The sequence below is a fragment of the Harmonia axyridis genome, chromosome 2 (assembly GCF_914767665.1).
Source record: "Harmonia axyridis chromosome 2, icHarAxyr1.1, whole genome shotgun sequence".
Classification (NCBI taxonomy): Eukaryota; Metazoa; Arthropoda; class Insecta; order Coleoptera; family Coccinellidae; genus Harmonia; species Harmonia axyridis.
The window spans coordinates 4,098,381-4,126,063 of record NC_059502.1 but is presented as its reverse complement, the minus strand read 5'-3'; the positions used below and the strand labels follow the sequence as shown (position 1 = coordinate 4,126,063).

General features: G+C 36.2%; 3 protein-coding genes and 1 non-coding gene across 6 annotated transcripts in view; 3 read left to right on the top strand and 1 right to left on the bottom strand.

The window, feature by feature from the left end:
* LOC123672714 (sestrin homolog) overlaps window positions 1-2,409 on the top strand; it is an 83,276-nt gene extending 80,867 nt beyond the window's left edge. Inside the window, exon 11 of the mRNA XM_045606964.1 lies at window positions 434-2,409. Coding sequence (XP_045462920.1) covers window positions 434-526 — 93 coding nt within the window. The 3' untranslated portion in view covers window positions 527-2,409. The remainder of the gene's footprint in view (window positions 1-433) is intronic.
* Window positions 2,410-4,153: 1,744 nt separating this feature from the next.
* Window positions 4,154-24,559, bottom strand: LOC123672709 (probable E3 ubiquitin-protein ligase RNF144A-A). Of its 3 annotated transcripts, none has more exons than XM_045606957.1 (7): window positions 24,335-24,559; window positions 23,227-23,268; window positions 20,311-20,603; window positions 10,064-10,638; window positions 8,321-8,483; window positions 7,042-7,394; window positions 4,154-4,666 (listed from the first exon to the last, which is right to left on the bottom strand). In XM_045606957.1, exons 3-7 carry the CDS (start codon window positions 20,537-20,539, stop codon window positions 4,418-4,420), a joined length of 1,569 nt encoding a protein of 522 aa, XP_045462913.1. In that variant the 5' UTR covers window positions 20,540-20,603; window positions 23,227-23,268; window positions 24,335-24,559; the 3' UTR covers window positions 4,154-4,417. The 3 variants fall into 3 exon arrangements, with proteins under 3 accessions (XP_045462913.1, XP_045462914.1, XP_045462915.1); XM_045606958.1 differs by lacking the exon at window positions 24,335-24,559 and adding an exon at window positions 23,700-24,331; XM_045606959.1 differs by lacking the exon at window positions 23,227-23,268 and having other exon boundaries at window positions 24,335-24,553.
* A 240-nt stretch (window positions 24,560-24,799) lies between these two features.
* On the top strand, window positions 24,800-27,644 carry LOC123672712 (mitochondrial carrier homolog 2). The gene is made up of 6 exons (XM_045606961.1): window positions 24,800-25,031; window positions 25,114-25,198; window positions 25,254-25,419; window positions 25,737-25,868; window positions 25,927-26,113; window positions 27,313-27,644. Exons 1-6 carry the CDS (start codon window positions 24,933-24,935, stop codon window positions 27,559-27,561), a joined length of 918 nt encoding a protein of 305 aa, XP_045462917.1. The 5' UTR covers window positions 24,800-24,932; the 3' UTR covers window positions 27,562-27,644.
* On the top strand, window positions 26,362-26,570 carry LOC123674295. The gene has a single exon (XR_006746640.1). It is a non-coding gene; the product is annotated as a small nucleolar RNA U3 (small nucleolar RNA).
* Window positions 27,645-27,683: the final 39 nt, after the last annotated feature.

Below are 27,683 nucleotides of genomic sequence, written 5' to 3'. Positions count from 1 at the left end.
TTATGTCATGTAATCATAGAAAGATACATATTTTTAAATCGTATCATCGCTATCGGAAAACTCATTATTTGAAACAATTCAAATAATTTCAGGGGATATCACAAAAAATTTCAACATTAAATGAAGACATATAATAGTAAAACGTTCATCAGCGTCATCCTGGAAGTAATATCGATATTATCTAAAAATTCATCCACGTAAAGTGACCTCTTGCGGAATTTTTATAAACTACCTAAAAAGGTACAGAGACTGAAGTCAGTTTTGTTCGGTATAGTAATTAACTGATGGGCTGAAGTAATGATAACTAAAAAACTAGATGGCAATTTTCAATTTTTCTAGAGAAACTTACCAGAATAGTTTTTTAGCTACACACAGTTTTGTGAATCCTGTTCGCATCAGCTAATTGTGGTGTTAACCTAATAATTTTTTTTAGGTGCATGTGAATCTAATGGTGCTAGAAGCTAGGATGCAAGGGGAACTCCTGTACTCCATGAGGACTATTAATCAATACATGACAAGAAGTTGAGATGTGAACGGAGCCATACTATGGTGGTTATCAATTGTCAGTTCGAGAACATGCTTATGGAATTTCATGTGGTTTACGAAAATTATATAACTACTTGTAATGAATGCACAAAACGCCAATTAAGTATAAATTGACAATAGGGAACGTTTCAAAGATGATTCCTAGAGAGATGGTATCACTTCAAAGGGTTTTTCCCAGTTCAAGCCAAAGTCCTTGTCGAAAACAAAAAAAAAATAGTTCTCTCAAACCAAATTGACGTTATTTTTTTATATCGGTCTGTAAGTTAAGGAAGTACATCATGAAAAAGGGCTCTGATCTGAACAACTTAGACATATCATTGTAAAGGAGTCAATCATTGATTTTTTTTTATTTTTTTTTCGAAGCAAAAATATCCAATAATGAATTGTCACCGTTATTTAAAAATGTATAAAAACTTTTTCGCAGGATAATTGAAGTTGATTAATTTATTCCAGACCAAATTTTTCGAATGTTCTCTAATCAAGTCCAAATAATCTATATATTTTCAGCGTTGATTTTAGGTGCGTTATAATATATTTATTTGAATTTTTATAATTAGTTTTTCCAAATTAATATTCTTCTCGGCTATTAAATATTTTTCCAGAATCGCTCGTTTGTTCAATTCCTTTTGGTGAGTAGGTATTTATGTTCCAAGAGGAACGGAGATTTTATTGGCGCTAAATTGAATTTTTTCAACGTCCACTTCAGAATAAAATTAAAGTTAAAAAGTTCATAAAGTAAAGATACTAAAGAATAAAAATTTAGTTGTGAATAAAAACTCAACATTTATGATGGCATGTGTGGCAAAATTAACTTTGGAAAACTGATAGACGTTGAGAAAATAAAGCTAACTTTCCCAATTTAAAAATCCTGAAGATTTTTTCAAGTTTCTTATTTACATCTTAAAAAAATTTCTTTTTAGACTAAATTTCAAATTGTGTATACAACTGACCTTCGGGGTGTTAAATTTTCTTTTTTACACGCCCTGACAACTTATACTCTTGCCCAAAATTCATAAAAAATTCGAATCGATTGCTTAATTGAGGAGTATGTTGAGAAGCTGGAAGTTCCCGTTTTCTAGAAGAGAAGTCTATTTATTTTATATTCGAACCAAGTTCAACAAACGTAATGATCTCAGCATTAATATAAGACATATTCGCCATAAGTTTCAACAAATTTGAAACTGATTTCGATTATTTGGATCTGTTGTATTACATTTCTTTTCTTATTTTGAACCTTTTGTTAATTTTCGTTTCAAAAAAATTTATCGTTGCTGTGATGGTTCAATTTAATAATTTTTGTTGTATCACCGATGAATTTAGGTGATACGATTATTTTTTTTCACTGATTTGTTGAGGCTTTCTAGTCAAATGAATTAAAATTCATGAATAAAGTTTTGCAATCAATGTATGAATAATTCTTTTCATGTACCTACTTAGGTTACTCAATTAGTTTCGTTGTTTTTAATTTTTAGCATATTTTATCTTTATGAATGAGTGTAGCGTCAAACAATTGATTTTTTATATCGAAATGATGAATTCAATTTTTTAAAATTCAGAAGTACAAATATCGATTCACCAATAAAATTTTTCTGCATATTGTGATTGCTTTAATGATTAAAAAAAATAATAAACCTTTATGCAGAATGTGCGATCTGACTGGAAAAACCAATTGTTATACAAAATGCTGTATTATACAAGAGGAAGCCTTTTCCAATTTGTGATATTCATCTAAATGTGATTACTGTGTAATAGATTTTAGATTGTTCAATTCAATAATTATTAGTAAGTTTTGTTGATGTTTAACGATAGAACTTTAGTGATATGTTTTAATTAATCCTTTTCAAATAAAGTAGTTTGATTCCATTGGATTTTTTCTTTTGTAGCTGTCATTTGAAATCTTATGGTTGTTAGTTTTGGAATTATAACAAAAAATTAAAAAATAGTGCTTGCTAGAAAATTCAAATATTGGTAATTTTTTTACAGATGAGAACCTTAATCCTTACGGTCTAAGAGATATTAAATTATCAGTTTGAATAGGTCTTTGCGCTCAGATCTAATATAAAAAGAAGTGATGGCACATCAATTGGGTCAGTTTTTCTTTAAAAGTTCCGAAAATTCAATTCACTATAGAATTTACTTGTATGCCATCTATACGCAATTTACTGAACTTTATGTTATCGCCGCCAACCACAAGTAGAATCCTGTAACGTATAAGTCATTCCTAAAGCTTGGTTTGAGCTTCTTTTCCTAGATGTCGCAATATAGGCGAATGCTAGAAAAAAAAGTCTTATGGTAATATTTTACGAAAAGTTTCTAATCAAATCACCTTCAGAATTTGATATTACCAGAAATCTTCAATTCAGAACAGATCAACATCAAAATTCAATATTATGAAGAATTTTTCCTGCTGATTTCCTATTTCCAATTAGTTCCTCCCTAGAAGCCCCCCAAAATTGAGTTTTGTAAGAGGAATTTTTTAGAGAGTTTGATCTGCCCTCTGGTGGGCAAAATCTGAAGCTTGTAAAATGGGTACACTTGCCCCACAAGTAAGACATTACAGTTGTGTGAAAACTATGCTTTTAAGGTGTAGAAAAATTTTTCTGGTGAGAATGGATGCCTAATTCGTAGTCTACGACCCCGAAACCCTCTGAAAATGTCGTAAAATGTCCGAATTCGATCGGTCGATTTTTCGGAAAAAACCAAGACTATAACCTTGGATATTTTTTCGCCAAAAAAAGTTTTGGATTCCGATCGACTTCAAAACTTGATATTATCAAGCATTTTTCATGCTGAATTCCTATTTGAAGTCAGTTACTCCCTAAAAGACTCCAAAATTGAGTTATTTCGAATTTTGTGGGAACGCTTTCAAAATGGGTTTACTACGCCCTCTGGTGGGCAAAATCCGAAGCTTTTAAAGTGGGTACGCATGCCCCACAAGTAAGACATTACAGTTGTGTGAAAACTATGCTTTTAAGGTGTAGAAAAATTTTTCTGGCGAGAATGGATGCCTAATTCGTAGTCTACGACCCCGAAACCCTCTGAAAATGTCATAAAATGTCCGAATTCGATCGGTCGATTTTTCGGAAAAAACCAAGACTATAACCTTGGATATTTTTTCGCCAAAAAAAGTTTTGGATTCCGATCGACTTTAAAACTTGATATTTTTCAAGCTGTATTCGTATTTTCAATCAGTTCCTCCCTAGAAGCCCCCAAATAATACTGTAATTTCGAATTTTGTTGGAAAATTGTCTTAAGTGCCATCTGTACAAAATTTACTGAATTTCCTCTCGGCGCAGTCAACTGCGAATAGAATTCTGTAGCTTATACATCATTACGACAGCTTAGTTCGAGCTACTTTTCCTAGATGTCCTAGATATAGGCCAATCATATAGAAAAAACTTGGCGCCATATATTAGCGCATTAATGATCAGATAAGATTTTATATTAGAAAGAATCTCTAATCCTGAACACCTATACGCCATAATATGTTTCCTGAAAGACCATTAAGATCAAATAAAATGTAATAATTTAGCAGAGTGATGATTTGTGTGTAAATCTCCAGATATTGGAAAATAAAATTCTTGTTGGAATAGCATCAAAACAACAGTTGGAACAAGTATACACTTCGAAAAGTGTTTTTATTATTTGATTCATATAAGTGTTATAATTTAACATAGTGCTTGATAAAAAGACATTTGAATTGCAGTCCCATAGTTAATATATACATAATTCAAACACGAAACAGGTAATCCAATAATAAATATCGTAATAATTTCTCATCAACATATTTGTTAACCTTGACTTCATCTAACAAAATAATTTTATTCATATCAATAAATTTCAACAATATATTCATAAGTTTCAATTACACTCAAAGTCTTTCCGAGGATGAGGATTCCTCGTTATCCATTTTAGTATTTCCTGCGTTGCATATTCGACACTTGCAACATATTATGCAGGGAGCGGCTAGAAGTAATAAGGGTGAGGCCACAAGTAGCAAAATTCCAAAACCAGCAAATATTCCTATCACCTGAGTCCTGTGCCACATAACCGAGGCTCTGGAGTGTCCCAGTTTGTTTTTACAAGGACCTTTGTCATAATGTCGTAGAAGAAAGTCGTCCTGCAAAAAAATTGAATACATGCTGAATTTTTCAAATCAACAATAACCATAAATTGGGATAGTTTCAAAATAACTCGATATAAAGGGTTTTCCAATGAGAGGTGCTTTTTCAACATTTTTGTAGTCAAGTTTAACAATTTCAGTGCGTTGTTGAACCATGTATGGTTTCATTTTTAGTAATGGTGTAGTTTTTACTTGTCAAATGTCAAAAGACGACTGCTTCAAAAATGACAGCTGCCCAGATAACTGGCTATTCAAAATGAAACCTCTTATTGGAAAACCTTACAGTTATAAGTACTCGAGCTGAAAAACATATGAAAATAGATTAAATTTTGGATCCTAACGCTACTTTCTCCAAGATGGCACTGATAAACATTCAAATTTATTGTGGGTTATGCACCATTCCTAAGAACTAAGACTAAACCTAAGAACTAAGAATTTAACGCTAACAAATCAATGAGGGCGTTTATGCACGTTTCCTAAGAACTAACACTAGCAGGCCAACTGTTAACTAAGAACTAATGGTGGATTTATGCACCGTACCTAAGAACTATGAACTAAACCTAAGAATTCAGTGGCGTTTATGCACTCTTTTGTTAGTTCTTAGTTAAGGCATGCGCACGTGCTCGAACTACTTTCTATTTGTTCTATACTTTGATGTTTGACATTGATATTTATTGTAAAAAAATTCAATTAAATTTTTTCAAATACACCTAATACTTTTCATCGATAAACACGAATAAAGAACATAAAATGATAGAAACTGGTACTCGTTAATATTGAAATTCTATGCGGTACACGCGCACTTCTATATTTTCCTGAGCCCTTAGTTGTTAGTTAACAGTTGGCTTGCTAGTGTTAGTTCTTAGGAAACGTGCATAAACGCCCTCATTGATTTGTTAACGTTCAATTCTTAGTTCTTAGGTTTAGTCCAAGTTCTTAGGACTTGTGCATAAATCCACCATTAGTTAAAAGTTGGTCAACTTTCTAATGCTAGGTTAGTTTTTAGATCTTAGATAAAATGCATAAACGCCCTCATTGATTTGTTAGCGTTCAATTCTTAGTTCTTAGGAATGGTGCATAAACCAGCCATTACTTGTCAAATGACAGCGACCCAGATTGATTTGTTAGCGTTTAATTCTTAGTTCTTAGGTTTAGTCTTAGTTCTAAGGACTGGTGCATAAATCTACCATTAGTCAAAAGTTGGCCTGCTAGTGTTAGTTCTTAGTGCTTAGGTTTAGTCTTAGTTCTTAGGACTGGTGCATAAATCCACCATTAGTTAAAAGTTGGTCAACTTTCTAATGCTAGGTTAGTTCATAGTCCTTAGATAAAATGCATAAACGCCCTCATTGATTTGTTAGCGTTCAATTCTTAGTTCTTAGGAATGGTTCATAAATCCACCATTAGTTAAAAGTTGGTCAACTTTCTAATGCTAGGTTAGTTCATAGTCCTTAGATAAAATGCATAAACGCCCTCATTGATTTGTTAGCGTTTAATTCTTAGTTCTTAGGTTTAGTCTTAGTTCTTAGGACTGGTGCATAAATCTACCATTAGTCAAAAGTTGGCCTGCTAGTGTTAGTTCTTAGGTTTAGTCTTAGTTCTTAGGACTGGTGCATAAATCTACCATTAGTCAAAAGTTGGCCTGCTAGTGTTAGTTCTTAGGTTTAGTCTTAGTTCTTAGGACTGGTGCATAAATCTACCATTAGTCAAAAGTTGGCCTGCTAGTGTTAGTTCTTAGGTTTAGTCTTAGTTCTTAGGACTGGTGCATAAATCTACCATTAGTCAAAAGTTGGCCTGCTAGTGTTAGTTCTTAGGTTTAGTCTTAGTTCTTAGGACTGGTGCATAAATCTACCATTAGTCAAAAGTTGGACATTTTTCTAATGCTAGGTTAGTTCTTAGTGCTTAGGTTTAGTCTTAGTTCTTAGGACTGGTGCATAAATCCACTATTAGTTAAAAGTTGGTCAACTTTCTAATGCTAGGTTAGTTCATAGTCCTTAGATAAAATGCATAAACGCCCTCATTGATTTGTTAGCGTTCAATTCTTAGTTCTTAGGAATGGTGCATAAACCAGCCATTACTTGTCAAATGACAGCGGCCCAGATAGCCGGATATTAAAAATGAAAACTCTTATTGGAAAATCTTATAGTTATTAGTAATCGAGTTGATAAACGTATGAATATGTATTAAATTTTGGATATTATCTTTACTTTCTCCAAGATGGCGCTGATCAACGTTCAAATTAACTACTATCATTACTATAAAACCTTTTCAGACTAACGCAGCAATATGAAAGGTACTCCTAGATCAGATTTCTCAAAAAAACCATTCCATAACAAAGAAACAAAAAAAAATTAAGAGTAATTATCGAAACTTACGTCGAGGCTCGCTAAGCAATACCAACAGAACACATGCTTACACCTCTTGCACATCATCTGGGCACAGCCTTCGTCTTTTTCGATAGGAACGTTGCACATGGGACAGCACTTGATGAGATCAGAATCGAAAGGGATTCCGGGCTCTTCCGCCTTACCCTCTCTCGCCAGCTGTTTGCTGTACTGATCGCAGGTTATGCCCTCGTGCCATTCCAGTTTGCAATTGCTGCAAAAATTGTTCGTGCAAGTGGGACAAAGCACGCTTTGGGGTAAACACGGCTGAGACGGACACAGGGTACAGACTGTTTCACAGCCGGCTCTGGGACACCAAGTGCGACTCTGATCTACCTCTATTTCTGCAAGGAGAAGGATACGTTTGAGTTGAAGATGAAGGATGCTGTTGTGTGAGATTAATTCGAAAATCACAAAAAGGGTTACTTTTTTAATAACCAGTATACCTATCTAATGTTCTTTCTCATTTGTAGTGTACCTGATTCTGAGAAATAATAAATAATGCCAAATATCTTAAATCGCTTTAGATACAATTAACCCTCTACAAAAGTTGAGGATATACCTATGCTTCAAAGAAATAAAAACAAACAAATTCAATTTTATCCTGTGTTTCATTATTTTCTCTTCAATCACAATCTTTATAATCATATGAAGAAATCATATCAATATATGAAAAATTCATAAGGCTGCGGTAAAAAGTATTGTATAGGGTTTTCCAATAGGACAATAGTTATAATGGCAACACTGTATGTATTATTTTTTTGACATTTCTTCTGTCATTTGTGTTCAGTAGGTTATGCCAAAATTCACTTTCAAATTTGTCTACAATACTATGACTATAGAGTATCCTTCATGGCATAACCATCTGAACACAAATGACAGAAGAAGTGTCAAAAAAAATAATACAGTGTTGCCATTATAACTATATTAAATTGTATAATTTCTATTGGAAAAAATCTTCATTTTATGGAATTGTAGCAATGCATATTCTCAATTTCATAATTACATATCGTTATGTTTTAGCTGAATTTCTTCTTCCTGCGGTGAACTCCCATATTATGTCACCCATTTTAATCTTGTTCGTTTATTTTTTTATTCTGATTCTCCTAGGCCTCTGCGAGACCTCTCAGAAGCTTAGAGCTAGTATAGAATATAGAAATGTTTTTATTCAAACATACATTATATTTTGCACTTATATAGAGGTGAAATCCAAAAATTTTGAGTGAACAACATGGACTTAGCGAAAACTGAACTGTGAAAAGTAACTCACCTCTGTTCAACCTATATTTTTTATGTTTCTCGAACTGTTCCTCTCCTACAAGTCTTTTGATCTCATCTTGTTGCAGGATTCCCTGCTCTGGGCATCGTGCATCAGGGCACGATATGTCATAGGCTCCCTCCGCTATCTCATATTTAACATACGCTGTCATACACTGAAAAGGTAAATTCCGTTACATAAAACACTGCAAATTTTACACTACGGTTTATTGTTAGGTATTTGTAAACATAACGCTATCGAAATATTAGCCGATTTGAGTCTGCATCATAAAGTTATTCTCCGTTAAGGCTCATCGAATGCTCTCAAATGTCGCTATTAGTACCGAGAATGGTTTCAACGCTTCAAGAACGGTGATTTTTGACGTCGAAGACCAGCATGGCGGTGGAAGAGAGAAGGTTTTCGAAGATGCAGAATTGGAGACATTACTTGATCAAGAATAGAGTCAAACGCAACAAGAATAGGCAGGATCATTGGGAGTGACGCAACAAGCCATTTTAAAACTCCTGAAAGTCATCGGAATGATTCAGAAACAAGGAAATTGGGTGCCGTACGAGTTGAAGCCGAGAGATGTTGAACGGCGTTTGTTTGCTTCTGATCAGCTGATTGCAAGGCAAAGACAGAAGGGATTTCTGCATCGAATTGTGACTGGAGACGAAAAATGGGTTCATTACGATAATCCCAAGCGCAGAAAATCATAGGGATATCCCGCCATGCTTCCACGTCGAAGGCCAAACCGAATATTCACAGTTCCAAGGTCATGCTCAGTATTTGGTGGGACTAGCTCGACGTAGTGTATTATGAGTAGTTAAAACCGACTGAAACAATAACAGGCGATCGTTATCGAACGTAATTAATGCGTTTGAGCCGAGCATTGAAAGATAAACGGCCGCAATACAACGAGAGACATGATAAAGTGATTTTACAGCATGACAATACTCTACCCCATGTCGCGAAAGTGGTCAAGACATACTTGGGACACGTTTAAATGGGAAGTTCTATCCCAACCTACGTTGCCCCCTCAGACTATCACTTGTTTTGATCAATGGCACAAGGCCCGGCTGACCAGCACTTCCGGTCTTATGAAGAAGTAAAAAATTGGATCGATTTGTGGATCGCTTCAAAAGATGACCAGTTTTTTCAACGCGGGATTCGTAAGCTGCCCGAAAGATGACAGAAAGTAGAGGCCAGCGATGGACAATACTTTGAATCATAAAAGTATAACCTGTTTTTCACAATAAAGCCTCGAATTTCGGAAAAAACGGCGGAAGCAAAGTTGTAAGCCTATGTAGTTCTATAACTTATGAAATGTTTAGTTCCTATTGAGAATAATCATTTTGCTGCCTAGGCAAGAAAATTCTTACTTTGCTGCCAGACAGGAAAAGAAATACATTGCTGATTGATATGTGACTGCAAAATTAATATTTTCTGTCAATCGGAGATGAAGAAATTTGGCTTTAATGAAGAAGTTATTGACGAAATTGAAGCCTATTTCGAAAGCAAAGAATAATCTTTCTACAAGGCGAAAAATATGTGTTGATACTGCTTAGACTAGGGACTTATCGAATGAAGTGTTGAAAAAACCATTTTTTCAATATACCACGCCAACGGTTCTCATTCCCAAGCACCCAGAAGGTACCAAAGCTCGCGCAAAGATCTTTTCTCACAAGTCTTATATGACCAAATACCATCGATATTTATTTCATGTTGTTTTCTTCGAAAGATCATCCGACTCACCTCTAAGCAAAAAGAGCAATTGCACTGTTTGATCATATAAACATCCTTGGAAGGCACCTCGGCTAGACACAATTTACACAACAGATTAGGCTCGTCCTTGACCGGCACGAAACCGGCACAGGAGTTAAGGGAGTACTTCGAGGACGAGGCCAGGGTGAGCAGGCTCGAGCACCTGGAGCACAGGCGACAATTCGACCCGCCCACGGAGGGCGGTCTCAGTCTGTTCACCGGGTGCAGCGGCTCGACGCTGCTCGTCGAAGACGACGACTTCAACACGCCCGTCAACGCCAGCAACGTGTCGCATCTTCGCAGGTTGGCCAGGCTCCTGCACTGCTTTATGATCTCGCCCCTCGGGTGCTCGTCTCGTTTCACCAAAGGTAGCGAGGTCTCGATCTCGGCGGGGCTCCTGTCCTTGGCCGCCGCGCCGACAAAAGATTTAATACCCGGCATAGCCTTAAAATCGACCTTGCTGCAGGACCTGGGGGGCGACGAGGGAGAGACATGTGGCAACGGTATTGATGTCACTAGACGGCGTCCCCGCTGTTCCAAGGTTTGAGTGTTATCAGCCACTTTACCTGTAAAACAAAAATCGATAAGAAAGACGTATGAAGTAAGTGTTCTTTAGGATCAAAAGATCTCAAGTAGAACCCTCTACTTATTACGTTAAAGAAAAAAATAAAATAAAAAAGAAACAATTTATAAAACAGAACTGAGTAGAGGTTTTAGAATCCTTGCTTGTTCGGTGAAAATTAAATTTTATGGTTTGTGAATAGCTTGGACGAAAAGTCCTTCATATGGTATACCGATGGATCAAAATCAGAAAGAGGCACAGCCTGGAAAAAGAAACTCTAGATTCCTGGGAAGTGAGCCCTCTATCTTGCAAACCGAGACACTAGCAGTCTATACTTGCGCCCAAGAGTGTCACAAAATAAGCCTCAAAAGGGTACGTGTTTACATCACTACCTACAGCCAGGCTACTCTGAGATCCGTGGAATCATATAGCCAGGGGTCTTTACTGACATGGAAGTGCCATAATACTAAAGGGTGTTTTTTTTAGAGCTATAGAACTTTAAATTGCAATAAAACAACGATGGATTATTCGATTGACATGAATTTTATTTATCCGCAAGATAATCTTGTGGCATTACATTCTGAATATGATTTCTGGCATATGACCGCCACGGCTGGCTCGGATGTAGTCCAATCTGGACGTTCAATTTTCGATGACTTTTTACAACTTTTGTGGCCGCATATCGGCAATAACACGGCGAATGTTGTCTCCCAAATGGTCAAGGGTTTGTGGCTTATCCGCGTAGACCAATGACTTTACATAGCCCCACAGAAAGTAGTCTAGCGGTCACCAAACGTGTCTTTCAATAAATCGATTGTAGCACGAGTTGTGTGACATGTTGCGCCGTCTTGTTGGAACCATAGCTCCTGGGCATCATGGTTGTTCAATTCAGGAATGAAAAAGTTAGTAATCATGGCTCTATACTGATCACCATTGACTGTAACGTTTTGGCCATCATCGTTTTTGAAGAAGTACGGACCAATGATTCCACCAGCCCATAAAGAGCACCAAACAGTCAATTTTTCTGGGTATAACGTTGTTTTGACATACACTAGAGGATTAGCTTCACTCCAAATGCGGCAGTTTTGTTTGTTGACGTAGCCATTCAACCAGAAGTGCGCTTCATCGCTAAACAAAATAAAATGGACGTAGTGCGCGATACGTATTCCGCACAGAACCATTATTTTCGAAATAAAATTGCACTATTTGCAAGCGTTGTTCAGGCGTGAGTCTATTCATGATGAATTGCCAAACCAAACTGAGAATAAATCACTTGACAGCTGTTAAATCGGTCGCCATCTTGAATAGTAATGCCAACTTAAAGTTATATATCTCGAAAAAAACAGCCGTTATAAAGCAACTGGCCAGAGGCAATAAAGTAACTCTAGTATGGGAACCGGGAAATTGTGGTATTGAAGGAAACGAAAAATCCGATGAACTTGCAAAGAGGGCATCAAGGTTAACACCTGTTGATCCTGAGCCTTTCTGGGGGCTTGGAAAAGACAATATATGGCAGCAGTCCAACAATGGGAGTGGGACAATTGTAAAACCCTCTGGAGAAACACTCCAGGTCTTGCTCAGACAAAGAAATTTGTGGTGTTTTCACCGACCTATACCTGGAAACTCCAGAAGCTACCACGAGCTGAGTTTCGGGTAGTGGTAGGACTGCTGACAGGACACTGTCGGTTCCAATACCTTTTGTACCGCATGGGTGGGTCAGCAGATGAGATCTGTAGGCTCTGTGGAAAGGAAGAAGAAACAACCGAACACATAGTATGCAAATGTCCGGAGCTGACTGACGTAAGAACCAGTCACATGGGAAAGTCAGTTCTGAATACTCACGAAGTAATAGCCAAGGTTCCTAAGGATATCATAGGTTTCGTTAACAGTATCGACGGCCTCCCTGGGTTTGTATGAATAGGTAGGGTTAAAAACAAAAGATCAAATTGGTCGCAGTTCCCGGTAGACTGCTGCAACGACCCTGATTCAGTGAATAATAATAATCAGGAATAACCAGGAAAATCAACCATCATCGATTGATATGCTAAGTTTAAAAGTGGCGAAATGAGCACCGAAAACGGCGAACGCAGTGGACGCCCAAAAGAGGCTGTCACCGACGAAAAATCAAAAGAGTTCACAAAATAATTTTGAATGACCGTAAAGTGAAGTTGATCGAGATAGCAGACATTGTGAAGATATCATCTGAACATGTAAATCGTATCATTCACGAATATTTGTACATGAGAAAGCTGTGTGCAAAATGGGTGCCGCGTGAGCTCACAATCGATCGAAGGTAATAACGTGTTAATGATTCTGAGCAGTGTTTGAAGCTGTTTAAGTGCAATATAACTGAATTTTTGCGTCGATATATGACAATGGATGAAACATTGCTCCATCATTTCACTCCGGAATCCAATCGAAAGTCAGATCAGTGGACTGCACACGATGAAACGAATCCAAAGCGAGGAAAAACACAACAGTCAGCTGGCAAGGTTATGACATCAATATTCTGGGATACTCAAGGTATAATATTCATCGATTACCTCTAAAAGAGCCAGACCATCAACATCGATTATTATATAGCGTTATTGGATCTTTTAAAGGATGAAATCGTTAAAAACGGCCCCATTTGAAGAAAAAAAAGGTGCTGTTTCATCAAGACAATGCGCCGTGTTACAAATCAATGAAAACAATGGTAAATTGCATGAATTGGGTTTCGAATCGCTTCTGCATCCACCGTATTCGCCAGATCTGCCCCGCAGCGACTTTTTCCTGTTTCCTGTTTTTCCTCAAAATAAAGCTGGCCGGAAAGAAAATTAACCGCTAATGAAGACGTAATCGCCGAAACTGAGGCCTATTTTGAAGCGAAAGACAATGCGTACTGTATCGCTGTATTGCCCTCGAAGGCAACTATGTTGAATAATAAAATCGAATTTTGCCAAAAAAAAAAAATGTGTTTTACTATGGTAGACCGGGATTTTTCAGTTGGCCTGTTAGTTCTGTGTTCCTCGCGGGCACACGAATGAACAAGCGCTCAAAAGCTCCTGTTATTAATCAGTGCTTTTTCGATGTTATTTCAGTTAGCAGTTAGCGAATAACTCAAAATTCCTACCTCTGGTCAACAGTCACCATCTTCAACTACGTCTTCAAGACAACTTCTTCAAAAAAAATTTAAAAACATTCTTTCATACAATAAGTTTAAAATAAAAGTGGTTCCTTGTCAATTCAACATTTTTTTATTGAAATAAAACTGCTAAAAATCAAGTAGGTTGATATGACTTAAGTACTTGATAAATAAATACTTGACTTGAGATTGAAAAACTACTAGTTGACAAGTAGCTTGAAATTAAGCCAATCCGTGAATCCCAACTTGTATAGTACTGTGATCCCCAGGGACGCAAGAATGAACAAGCGCTCAAAAGCTCCTGCTACCATTAATGAGTGCTTCCTGGATTTTTTTTCAGTTAGCGGGCGAAAAACTCAAAACTCCTACCTTTCGTCAACAGACACCATCTTCAACTACTTCCTCAAGACAACTTTTCAAAAAAAAATCAAAAAAACAACCCGAAACACCCAGGTACCGACCACATCATCGCCAAACACCGCACCGCACTATCGTCCAATTTTTCCAAACCCGAAAATCGAGACTAGCACAAATCGCTTTCTCGCTAAACCGATACCAGAAGAACTCGCGCTCTGTTGTTAACAAGCAGAAAAACGTATCGCGGATTAGTTCGTAATAATTCAGATCGCGCGATTCGGTTCGATCGCCGGAAACCACCGGCGGTCGGCTAATCGAAAAACAGGCAACGGCAAATATCTGGGATCCATTCCGATATGTTATTATTGCGCTTTTCCTGATTGCGCCTCGTGGAAACAAAGGAAATCATCGGCTGCAGATATAAGTTATCGTTTGGGAAACGTGCGAAACGCCGTTCTCTGTGTGTGCGGAGAGTGGAGATTATCGCTTGAATGTTAATTGCTATACACGGCTGTTTAAGGCTCCGCTCACGTAAGCGTCCAAGGCGCCGTTTATACCGAAAAAAGACAGGCGACATTGTTGTCCCAAAAAACGATGCAAATACGATATACACTTCGTCTATAAATTAACGCATCAATGAAAATTAGGCAAAAGTTTTCGTCAAAACTAATTGAATTGTTGGGAAGTGATGTGGGAAATGGAAACCGTGTGCGTCGCTCAAGAACTGAAAAAATTGCTACTGTAGCCTGTAACAGGGCAATTTAGAAGTCCCCGGTCTACCATAGTGATATACATTTTTTTTCTCGCAAAATTCGATTTTATTATTCAACATAGTTGCCTTCGATGGTGATACAGCGATCTTCCAACTTTTCGATACCATGTTTGTAGTACGATTTGTCTTTCGCTTCAAAATAGGCCTCAGTTTCGGCGATTACTTCTTTATTGGCGCTAAATTTTTTTCCAGCGAAGTTCTGAGAGCAGGAAAAAGTCGCTGAGGGCCAGATCTGGCGAATACAATGGATGTAACGGGTGTTTTTTTTTCGAGGTATATAACTTTAAGTTGGCATTACTGTTCAAGATGGCGAACGATTTAACAGCTGTCAAGTGATTTATTCTCAGTTTGGTTTGGCAATTTATTTTGAATAGACTCACGCCTGAACAACGTTTGCAAATAGTGCAAATTGAAACTGCCGTTGTTCCCGATTTTCATAAGCGAATTTTGTTTAGCGATGAAGCGCATTTTGGTTGAATGGCTACGAAAACAAACAAAACTGCCGTATTTGGACTGAAGCTAATCCTCAAGTGTATGTCGAAACACCGTTACATCCAGAAAAACTGACTGTTTGGTGCGCTTTATGGGCTGGTGGAATCATTGGTCCGTACTTCTTCAAAAACGATGATGGCCAGAACGTTTCAGTCAATGGTGATCGGTATAGAGCCATGATTACTAACTTTTTCATTCCTGAATTGAACAACCATGATGTCCAGGAGCTGTGGTTCCAACAAGACGGCGCAACATGTCACACAGCTCATGCCACAATCGATTTATTGAAAGACACGTTTGGTAACCGTCTAATTTCACGTTTTGGACCTGTGAATTGGCCTCCAAGATCTTGTGATTTAACACCGCTAGACTACTTTCTGTGGGGCTATGTAAAGTCATTGGTCTATGCGGATAAGCCACAAACCCTTGACCATTTTGAAGACAACATTCGCCGTGTTATTGCCGATATACGGCCACAAATGTTGGAAAAAGTCATCGAAAATTGGACGTTCAGATTGGACTACATCCGAGCCAGCCGTGGCGGTCATATGCCAGAAATCATATTTAGAATGTAATGCCACAAGATTATCTTGCGGATAAATAAAATTCATGTCAATCGAATAATCCATCGTTGTTTTATTGCAATTTTTAATCTGCTTTCTGATTTCTTATTTTTTCTAAAAAAGAGAACGGGAGTCTTTGAAGATTGGGATTTTTTTTCGACTAAAATAACCGGCCTACAAAGAATAACTTGGAGATTTTGAATCCACCCAGACAAATTCCAAGTTCAAAACGGTCAATCCACCCATCCCCAATTTTTTTCACTGGATTTCCAGCTTCAACAAACTCTAAAACACAAACTAGCGTAAATTCCAAACGTTCAAGCACTCGAAACAACATACCAATAACTCAAATTCGACCCGATCGATCAAAAATCCAACAAGACCATTACCGATTCCCAAAAACCGATTAACAAAAGCCCACCCATCATTAGATTAACGATCGGAAATACCGGAAAATTCAAAGTTGAAATTGAATATCGACCCGCGACCAAAAATATTCACGATTTCCCATTAGATTAAGCCTGCCCTCCAGCCACGATGCCACATCGTATCGATCTCACCGCCACTTGCAATTTCTGTATACAAATTAGTCATCCGGCGAAATCGATTCGACTATGGCGTATCCGCGAAGCTAAAACTCCCATCAGCTCCTTTTTTATGACAGCGTAATCCGTTCAAATCGATTAATACGACGATTGAGGTTGCGAAATATACGGATAATTTTTACGTGCATATAAGAAACTATGACGAATAGCTACTAAAAATACATCAAAGGAGGAAACGCCAGTGGATGTTTATTGTTTCCTGTCAATATCCTTTGTATAGAGGATTTATTCAACTTTTCAGAATAAACTCGATGGTTTATTAGTTCCTGCCCGTCATAGAGTATCGCAAATCATTCGAAGCGGTTCGAAAATAAAAATGAATCCCGCACGCTCCTACGGCGATAATTGAATATAAAGTCCAACGATTAATTCGAAGAACACGATAATCTCGTAAATTGCAAAGCTTCGAGAAATCGTCGTTTCGATTGAGATATTGTTCACTCCGTTTCTGTGCTTGATGTCAGATTGATAGATATTTGGCACCAATATGCTTCTAGGGAATTCTAAAGAATTTTCTGGAGAGTTCTGTGACCACATGTTACTTTGACAAGTAACCTCAAAATTGAAGAACAAATCTATGCACTTCAATTTTGAGGTTACTTGTCAAAGTGACGTTTGATCATAGACAAAAAAAGGATTTGTCTGGAGAGTTCTAAGATCGAACGTCACTTTGACAAGTAACCTCAAAATTGAAGATCATATCTATGCTCTTCAATTTTGAGAGAGTTCTATGATCATACGTCACTTTGACAAGTAACCTCAAAATTGAAGAGCATATCTATGCTCTTCAATTTTGAGAGAGTTCTATGATCTTACGTCACTTTGACAACTAACCTAAAAATTGAAGAGCATATCTATGCTTTCAATTTTGAGAGAGTTCTATGTCCAAACGTCACTTTGACAAGTAACCTCAAAATTGAACTTGTCAAAGTGACGTTTGATCATAGACAAAAAAAAGATTTGTCTGGAGAGTTCTATGATCGAACGTCACTGACAAGTAACCTCGAAATTGAAGAGCATATCTATGCTCTTCAATTTTGAGAGAGTTCTATGATCAAACGTCACTTTGACAACTAACCTAAAAACTGAAGAGCACATCTATGCTTACAATTTTGAGAGAGTTCTATGTCCAAACGTCACTTTGACAAGTAACCTCAAAATTGAAGTGCATATCTATGCTTTCAATTTTGGGAGAGTTCTATGTCCAAACGTCACTTTGACAAGTAACCTCAAAATTGAACTTGTCAAAGTGACGTTTGATCATAGACAAAAAAAAGATTTGTCTGGAGAGTTCTATGATCGAACGTCACTTTGACAAGTAACCTCAAAATTGAAGAGCATATCTATGCTCTCCAATTTTGAGAGAGTTCTATGATCAAACGTCACTTTGACAACTAACCTAAAAACTGAAGAGCACATCTATGCTTACAATTTTGAGAGAGTTCTATGTCCAAACGTCACTTTGACAAGTAACCTCAAAATTGAAGTGCATATCTATGCTCTCCAATTTTGACCAATTTTGAGAGTTCTATGACCAAACGTCAATTTGACAAGTAAACAAAGTGTTTGCGGGGTCATGTTTAAAGGGCTTTTTTTTTAATGATCGGAGTAATCAGTAATTTTTGTTTGTTCTTCCAATTTAGGAGCATCCTGTATAATTCAATGAATACTCATAATAAAAAACAAGATTCGAAAGAATCGAAAATATTCAGTAGAGGCAGTCACGTATTTTAATTGGTAGTTAGTAACAAGTTAAAGCCTAAAAGAATTTGTTGACATGAAAGACTTTCTTCGCTCCCTAAAAACTTTCGCACCTATTCGGTAACACCCTGTATTATGCCGTCAAAAACCGCACTAACTTTTTTGGTTTTTTAATTACCTGATGATAATAAGATTATAAAGAAGCACATCATCGCATAAACTTATTACGATTTTGACTGAATTTCATCAAGAGTCATTTGCCCAATTTCCGTAGTCTGGTATTCATTTCCAAACAGTTCATGAATAAACCGGAATAAATCGGTTATACATCTATTGTTGTTTAAATTCTTAAGTTATTTATTAACTTGCTCTACTACCCAAATAAAATGCACCAAACAGAGAAAATTCTATTCAATTTTTTCTTATGTGGCAAAAGCAGAAATTGAATTATAAATTTGGCAACTTTATCCAAAAACCAGTAGACCCTGCAGCTAATGTCATACCGAAAAGTCGGTTCTATATTCATTCAGATTCACACTACAATCAGAAACTATTTAATTCTGACGCATTTCAATGTCTTAAGCCCAGATCGAACTAATTTTCATCTTCCATCGAATGCAGAATAACCTTTCTGACCCTGTTAGGGGGACATTCGACACTTCACATGACTGGAATAGGTTCTGATTGGTCAAGACCACTGACAACTATATTATGTTTTTTTTCATGAATATTGCAGTGGGCAATACCACATTTCTCATATTAACACAATTATACAATCAACAAAATAAGTGAAATAACAAAAAGTTGTTATAAACTGTCTCTCCTCGATTATACGTCAAAAAAATTATTTTAGATCAACCTGCATTTTGACATTTCAAGGGGAAAAGTTCGGTCGAATGTCATTCACGATTCAAGCGCCAGAAATAGAAAAGAAAAAAGGCTAGTGTGATACGCGTTTAACCTTTGACAAACGACCCGCCTGCTGTCATTATAATATCACGAAATCCAGGTAGGCCACGCTAGATTTTATTTCTCTGGAACAAGATGTCTAAAACACTGGTGTGCTCACACACTCTAGAAAAACCTTAAGATTGAAGTAGCGACTTTTGAAGGGACCAGCCTTCTTGGATTTTAATGGTGTCGGTTCCGTTTCACTTGATTTCCGCATTGTTTCTTATGGCGCTCACGTCACTGTCAATGACGTGTTTTGAGGTTAAATCGACGATTATATGGTTGGTTTATGCACCATTCCTAAGAACTAAGAACTAAACCTAAGAATTCAGTGGCGTTTATGCATTCTCTTGTTAGTTCTTAGTTAAAGCATGGGCACGTGCTCGAACTACTTTCTATTTGTTCTATACTTTGATGTTTGACATTGACATTTATTGTGAAAAAATTAAATTTAATTTTTTCAAATACACCTAATACTTTTCATCGATAAACACGAATAAAGAACATAAAATGATAGAAACTGGTACTCGTTAATATTGAAATTCTATGCGGCGCACGCGCACTTCTATATTTTACCTTATTAGGTAAAATTAGGTATTAGGTGTATTTGAAAAAATTCAATTTAATTTTTTCACAATAAATATCAATGTCAAACATCGAAGTATAGAACAAATATAAATTAGTTCGAGCACGTGCGCATGCCTTAACTAAGAACTAACAAGAGAGTGCATAAACGCCACTGAATTCTTAGGTTTAGTTCTTAGTTCATAGTTCTTAGGTACGGTGCATAAATCCACCATTAGTCAAAAGTTGGCCTGCTAGTGTTAGTTCATAATTCTTAGGTCTTAGGTTTAGTCTTAGTTCTTAGGTACGGTGCATAAACCCACCATTAACAAGATAAATGGAAATTTTGAAACGATGCCGTTGATTGGTCAATTCTTTGTATAGCGCCACCTCAAGGAAGAAGAGGAAAAAGAGACCAATGCCGAGCCGAGTCGCCAGAACTATCTTGAACGAAATCTAATCAGTGAATACATCAGCATTTTAGACATCTTACTCTGGTCTCTAGTTCCTGTCAGAATTAACGTAAAACTTCGCCAACTCTTCTCACCTTTTTTACAAATATATTCCTGCTTCGATCCGACGATCTCGCCCAGTTCGGTCAGGGTACCGTAGCCGAACGACCAGGAATAGATGGCCCTCCTTCTTTCTCTCCTGTTGGTCTGAGGCTCCGCCCAAACGGCGCTCAGACACACGCGCTGCTGATGCTTACCAGCGCCGCTCCTTCGCAAAGGCGGAGAGGCACTATCGCCGCTGGTGGACAAGTTCGAGAAGGTCATGATGATGGCTGGTGCTGTTCTTCCTATCGACGAAGGCAAGTATTCTCATCAACTTTGGGCGCACCTACGGATAGAACGCCTATTAGAAAAAAAAAACAGCAAAATTTGGCGTTTAAAATAAAATTTCCATCGAGTAAACCTACTAAAGGGTGTTTTTTTAGAGCTATAGAACTTTAAATTGCAATAAAACAACGATGGATTATTCGATTGACATGAATTTTATTTATCCGCTAGATAATCTTGTGGCATTACATTTTAAATATGATTTCTGGCATATGACCACGGCTGGCTCGGATGTAGTCCAATCTGGACGTCCAATTTTAGATGACTTTTTCCAACATTTGTGGCCGTATATCGGCAATAACACGGCGAATGTTGTCTTCCAAATGGTCAAGAGTTTGTGGCTTATCCGCATAGACCAATGACTTTACATAGCCCCACAGAAAGTAGTCTAGCGGTGTTAAATCACAAGATCTTGGAGGCCAATTCACAGGTCCAAAACGTGAAATTAGGTGGTCACCAAACGTGTCTTTCAATAAATCGATTGTGGCACGAGCTGTGTGACATGTTGCGCCGTCTTGTTGGAACCACAGCTCCTGGACATCATGGTTGTTCAATTCAGGAATGAAAAAGTAAGTAATCATGGCTCTATACCGATAACCATTGACTGTAACGTTCTGGCCATCATCGTTTTTGAAGAAGTACGGACCAATGATTCCACCAGCCCATAAAGCGAACCAAACAGTCAGTTTTTCTGGATGTAACGGTGTTTCGACATACACTTGAGGATTAGCTTAACTCCAAATGCGGCAGTTTTGTTTGTTGACGTAGCCATTCAACCAGAAGTGCGCTTCATCGCTAAACGAAATAAAATGAACGTAGTGCGCGAGACGTATTCCGCACAGAACCATTATTTTCGAAATAAAATTGCACTATTTGCAAGCGTTGTTCAGGCGTGAGTCTATTCATGATGAATTGCTAAACCAAATTGAGAATAAATCACTTGACAGCTGTTAAATGGGTCGCCATCTTGAACAGTAATGCCAACTTAAAGTTATGTACCTCGAAAAAAAACACCCGTTACATTTATGATTCAAAGTATTGTCCATCGCTGGCCACAAGTTTCTCCCATACTTCGGGCAGCGTACGAATCCTGCGTTGAAAAAACCGGTCATTTTTTGAAGCGATCCACGAATCGATTCAATTTTTCACTTCTTCATAAGACCGAAAGTGCTGGTCAGCCAGGCCGTGTGCCATTGATCGAAACAAGTGATAGTCCAGGGGAGCAACGGCTGGAGAATACGGTGGGTGGGGTAGGACTTTCCATTTCACCGTTTCCAAGTATATCTTGACCACTTTCGCAACATGGGGTCGAGCATTGTCATGCTGTAAAATTACTTTATCATGACTCTCGTTGTATTGCGGCCGTTTGTCTTTCAATGTCGGCTCAAACGCAATAATTGCATTCGATAACGATCACCTGTGATTGTTTCAGTCGATTTCAACAACTCATAATACACTACGCCGAGCTGGTCCCACAAAATACTGAGCATGACCTTGGAACCGTGAATATTCGGTTTGGCCGCCGACGTGGAAGCATGGCCGGGATATCCCCATGATTTTCTGTGCTTGGGATTATCGTAATAAACCCATTTTTCATTTCCAGTTACAATGCGTTGCAGAAATCCCTTCCGTCTTTGCCTTGCAAGCAGCTGTTTACAAGCAAACAAACGCCGTTCAACATCTCTCGGCTTCAAATCGTAAGGCACCCAATTTCCTTGTTTCTGAATCATTCCCATGACTTTCAAGCGTTTTGAAATGGCTTGTTGATTTACTCCCACTGATTCTGCCGATTCTTGTTGCGTGCGTTTGACACGAGCCTTGATCAAGAAATGCCTGCAATTCTGCATCCTAGAAAACCTTCTCTCCCTATCTTATCGGAAAACCCTTTAACAATTCATGTTTCCAATGGCGTGATTTTATGTTTTCAAGTTTACGAAAAATGAATAATTCAATTTTGTTTCCTCGATTTTTCACTTCGAGAAATAATGGATTGTTCTCTCGAGCTAGAAGGTCAGTGTGCTAAAATAAGTGATCTTTTTTTTTACCAAAGCGGACGGATGGAAGTTTTTATCTATTTGGAAATGAATTATAAGTCATTTGAGAAACAATAGTGCAACACCTCATTAATAATTGAATGGCTGATTTTTTTTTGGTTATCATTCTTTTGATTTGAATCACACATTCAACTATCGAATAACGTCAAGAAAAATACTTTTTATTACATTTTTTTCTGAAAATATACGCAGAAAATTTCAATATTCTTGTAGTATTCACATCAATTAAATCACCAAAATGATATACAGGTTATTAATCAATGAAGTAAACAAACCGATAATTTTTTTCATGTGTATGGCTTCAAATAAAATGGGTGTTAAAATATTAATTACTATATTGGCTATTGAGCAAGCAATTTGGAAATTGTCAATAACCTATCAAGTTGATTATTTGATTAGTTGATTGTATTTTTTATATTGTTCCATATTTATTTGAACTTTGTCATTGTGTGCTCAATTAACAACCAGAATATGAGCTTCATAAAAAAGAAAAAAAACTGATTCGATGGGATTTTGAATTATTTGATGAACCTCAACATTATGAAAATAATAAAGATGAAAAATACGTACCATGGTCACAGTTGTGTGCATCATCAAATAAATAAAAAAAATCTAGAACAGAAAAAACAAAATCATAAATGAGATGGATGATAAAAAGAAATTTCAAAATTTTTCTTGGTTTAAATAGATCGGCAAAACAATACTACAAACATCTTTTTTTCTTTTCACGAAAAACTAAGACAGCTGATATTTTCAGTAGGACTTTTTTCAGTTCTTATTAGAATACACGGAATATATTTCAAAGCCTAGAAATTGTATAAAGTTCAATTGTACCGAGATTCAATTTTCATAACCTACAATGAAAATTACATGGACTTACAAAATATTCGCATGATGCAAAAATATACATCCAAATTAAAATAATAATTCACTACGATTATTTTTGGATACTTTGACGATATTGAATTCTTAAGACTTAAGATGATAAAGGAATAAAATGGAATAAAATAACTATGAATGAATAAAAATACAATAATTTTCACCTTTTCAATTAATTAGTTGGAAAAAATCTGTTACACTGTTACAACAAGAAATTGCAAGATTCCGGCACAGTAAGTATTTGAAACAAAGATAGAATTATGTCAAAGGCACATTTTAAAGCCAAATAAATTCTTATGACTAATTGATTTCTTTGTCAATATTCAAATCTAGATAATTATTATCATAACAACTGATGGTGTTCTTATCACCAAAACTAGATTGGTACGTGTGGAATATTTTCACGGTTCTCTAATATGCATTACTAATTTTTAACAACAAAGATATAAAGTTTTATAGTAAGCATCAGAGTTGAATATAATTGTTTTGCAGTTAACATCAAACAGGCTATGTCAAGGACGATTCAAAATACCCTCATAAAAACATTCAAATTCAGATAACACTTCTGTTTCCCATAGCTTAAGCCAAGTTTGTGTGGAATGTAACCTATAGGATAGGAGTTTATGCATAATTCAAATAATTAATTATGGAAATATAGGGAATAAAGAAACCAACTCTTAAAAGAAAATCAAAAATTCAAATCGATGTACAATCAGGGAGCGCAGTGAATTCATAGCTAGATAAACAATGTATACTAAAAATATGTATTTACAAAAAAAAATACGTATTTGTAACTCACCAGTATTATTTGTCAGTGCTTTGTCAATTCACTACTAGATTCTTGCCACGTTTCATACAACTAAATGTCTGGAAAACGTCCACATAAAAAACATTTAAACAACGAAATTTTCAGTTTTTGCCAAATTCACGGCATAATTTCACATAAAACAGGATAGTCTTCGAATAAATTACATTTCTTCCTGATCACACAACAGATTCATATTATTCTGTCACATTTGACATGAGTCCAATTCATAGAAGTTTTATAAATAAAAAGGAACCATAATATAAAGATTTAATGAGTTTAATATTGTTAACGGCAGCAATTTAACAATTTCAAACTTTTTCAAAAGATTACTTAGAACTAAATGAGCTCTATATCTTAAATAATATTAGTTCAACACCCCAATTACACAGAAGCAATATATTACAAAATTGAAACAAAAAGAAGAATTTTGACAATAATTTTCAAAAAATTTTCAGGTTAAGTCAGGAAAATTGTAAAGAAAATTTTGATGTTGTTCTCGAGAGTAATGAACCGCTTTTAACAAGTACAAAATATTTAAATTCTAGCAACCTTTGGCTTGTCAGTGAACGTTTTCTTTCAACATTAAAATATGACAGAACAACATGAAAATAAATGGTCTACCTATGGATTTAGAATCCTCATAAACACTGTTTCTCATCCATTTGAATATGCAAAAGTTCTCATACAGGTTAGATGAGGTTTTTCAACATTTGGATTTTTTTGTGTACTTTGCCCTCATTAAGGAATGTAAAACGCTCGTTACATTTCAGATTGGATATGAACCTATTCCACCCAAACCATCTACTACTTTTTTCGGAAAACCTGCGCTCAAATTACCAAATATTTTCCAGTATGGTAAGAATTTAAGATGCTGGCCTATTTTTCCATGCATTATCCTTCCATATTTCAGTTAAGCATATTAAAACTGTTGATGGGTTTACCGGGTGTTATAGAGGATTAGAATCAAAAGCTTGTGGTAGCATATTGAGTGCAATTGCTACTCAAAAGGTAACAGATTACTTAGAAATGAACAGAAATGATGAAGATGATGATGAGTTAGATGTTGAGCTTTTAAAGTAAGTGATGTACCTGTATACGAAAGTGAAAATGGAAAGTTTTGCTGCTTTTATGGTTCTATCAGTTGAGCTGAAGAATTATATTTCTTATTGAACTACTGAAAAGGACAATTTTCAAGATTTCCGCTAAAATTTGTTCAATTATAAACAGAAGTTTATTATATTTGATCATATATTTTTGATCACTTCACACAATATTTTTTCTTTATATCTTGTCACTGATTGTTTTCACACACAACAAATTACATCACATATTCATTTTTAGCTGAATATTAGCCATTACTAATATATAGGCAAAATCTAATGAATTATTTTAGGAGAAAGCGGTTTATTCGCAACACAAGGAATGATATTGTTACTAGAGCAACTGCCATTATAGTTAGTCAGCCTTTTCATGTTATAACAGTAAGAATAATGGCACAGTTTATTGGAAGAGAAGTTAAATATCGGTGAGTCGTTACGCAGAATAATTACAGCTAAATTTGTTTGATTATTTCAATTTTTCAGGGGTATATTTGGATCGATAGGTGAAATTTATAAACAGAATGGATTGCTGGGATTCTTTAGTGGTTTGATTCCTAGACTTCTCGGAGACATTTTGACAGTATTGGTGGCCAATACCTTAACATATGTTATTAATACATATATTGTCGAAGAAAAAGAATTACAAGTTTATACTTCCGCCACTATGATGGTGAGTACTTTAATTTAGTGCAATTAGCAAATTATTATATTAGTGAAGCTAAAATATACTATAATATAGGGTTCCTCAAATAGAAATGAACTATAGAGAAAAATAGTTTAATAATTTCGCCATAGATGGCGCTAGGCTAGGGATAGAACTTAGATCAATTTGCTATAGATGTCTCTAGTGGACTGCCTGTACTGATTTCTTCTACACCATTCATGGTGACTATGCCAAAATTTTGAAATTTTAAAATTAAGATCATACTTCACAGGATCATTTCTGTAGTATATCTTCACACATTCTCAACTCAAATTGAGAGTGGTTGCAACCTCGACGATGAGTCGAAGTATCGTTTCCTGAGCGTGAGACTGGCTCTAGGAATTCCTCATGGAAATCCTCGTGGCCCACGATGATCGTTCACCTGGACTTGTTCAGTTTACGGATGCGATACATTCTGAGAGGTTGCTTTTTTCTATCAATAAAAATCAAGTGACTAACATGTGTGCAAACAGTGATCTGAAGTGAATAATTCAATCAATCTATGAATTATACAAGTGATAAACATGGGTGACTCTGTGAATTGAAGGCAATAATTCAATCTATCTATGAAATTATACAGGTTTTTGGAAAATATTGCTTAAAAATACAGGCGATCACTCTTTTGTTCAAATTTGGCTTGTTTTCCTTAGAACATTATTAAGAGAAACATAAATCACCTTGTAACTGATGCATTTGTTTTGATGCCAACATTCGTCACTCCTTGTCTGACTGGACACTATAGCAGTAGCGTAACATAATTTGATTAATTTCGAAATTATCAATTCATGCTAAAAAATAGTTTACAATGTGATTTATTCATAAAAATTCTTTCATGTTTCAAAAGTATCAATGTTTTTCTCAGTTTAATGATTTCTATTGTGAAGTTATGAAAAAAGGATTCCTGATAAAGCATTTAACAATAAAATCAGGATTCTCCACGCCTATGGCTCGCACACACAATCGGCTAGCTCGATTGTGATTGGCGACACTAAACTTCCATCTCTCTTGTATTCGGGATCGAGCACAAAAGTTTACTTTCCGTTCCTTCTATCTATATTCTAAGGTTTTTTCCAATTTGAAATGGTTATATCTAACATTATCGTTTGTACCTTCAATTTAGGAACACCCTTATTTGATCGTGTACCTAAAAGTATTTTATCTTTCAGTTTATTGCAACTGCCGTTACTTATCCATTCCAAGTAGTTTCTAATTGCATGGCCGTTTCAAAATCAGGACTTATGGCAGGCTCACCACCATTTATGCCACACTATGGAACTTGGGTAAATTGTTGGACAGACCTATCAAATCGTAACCAACTCAAACGAGGATCGAGTCTTCTTGTTCGTTATTATGTGGGACCACAATTTTCGGTTGATAGTAAAATGATGCCTAAAATGTCCAGTTTGAAATATTAGTATGTTTTATCGCATTTTTACGTCCTGTTCACTGTAATAAATTCTTGTTCGATGTATTTAATAAATTTATTGTTATTCGATGATGCGAATTCTGTTTAATTTATAAAAAATTATTAATTATT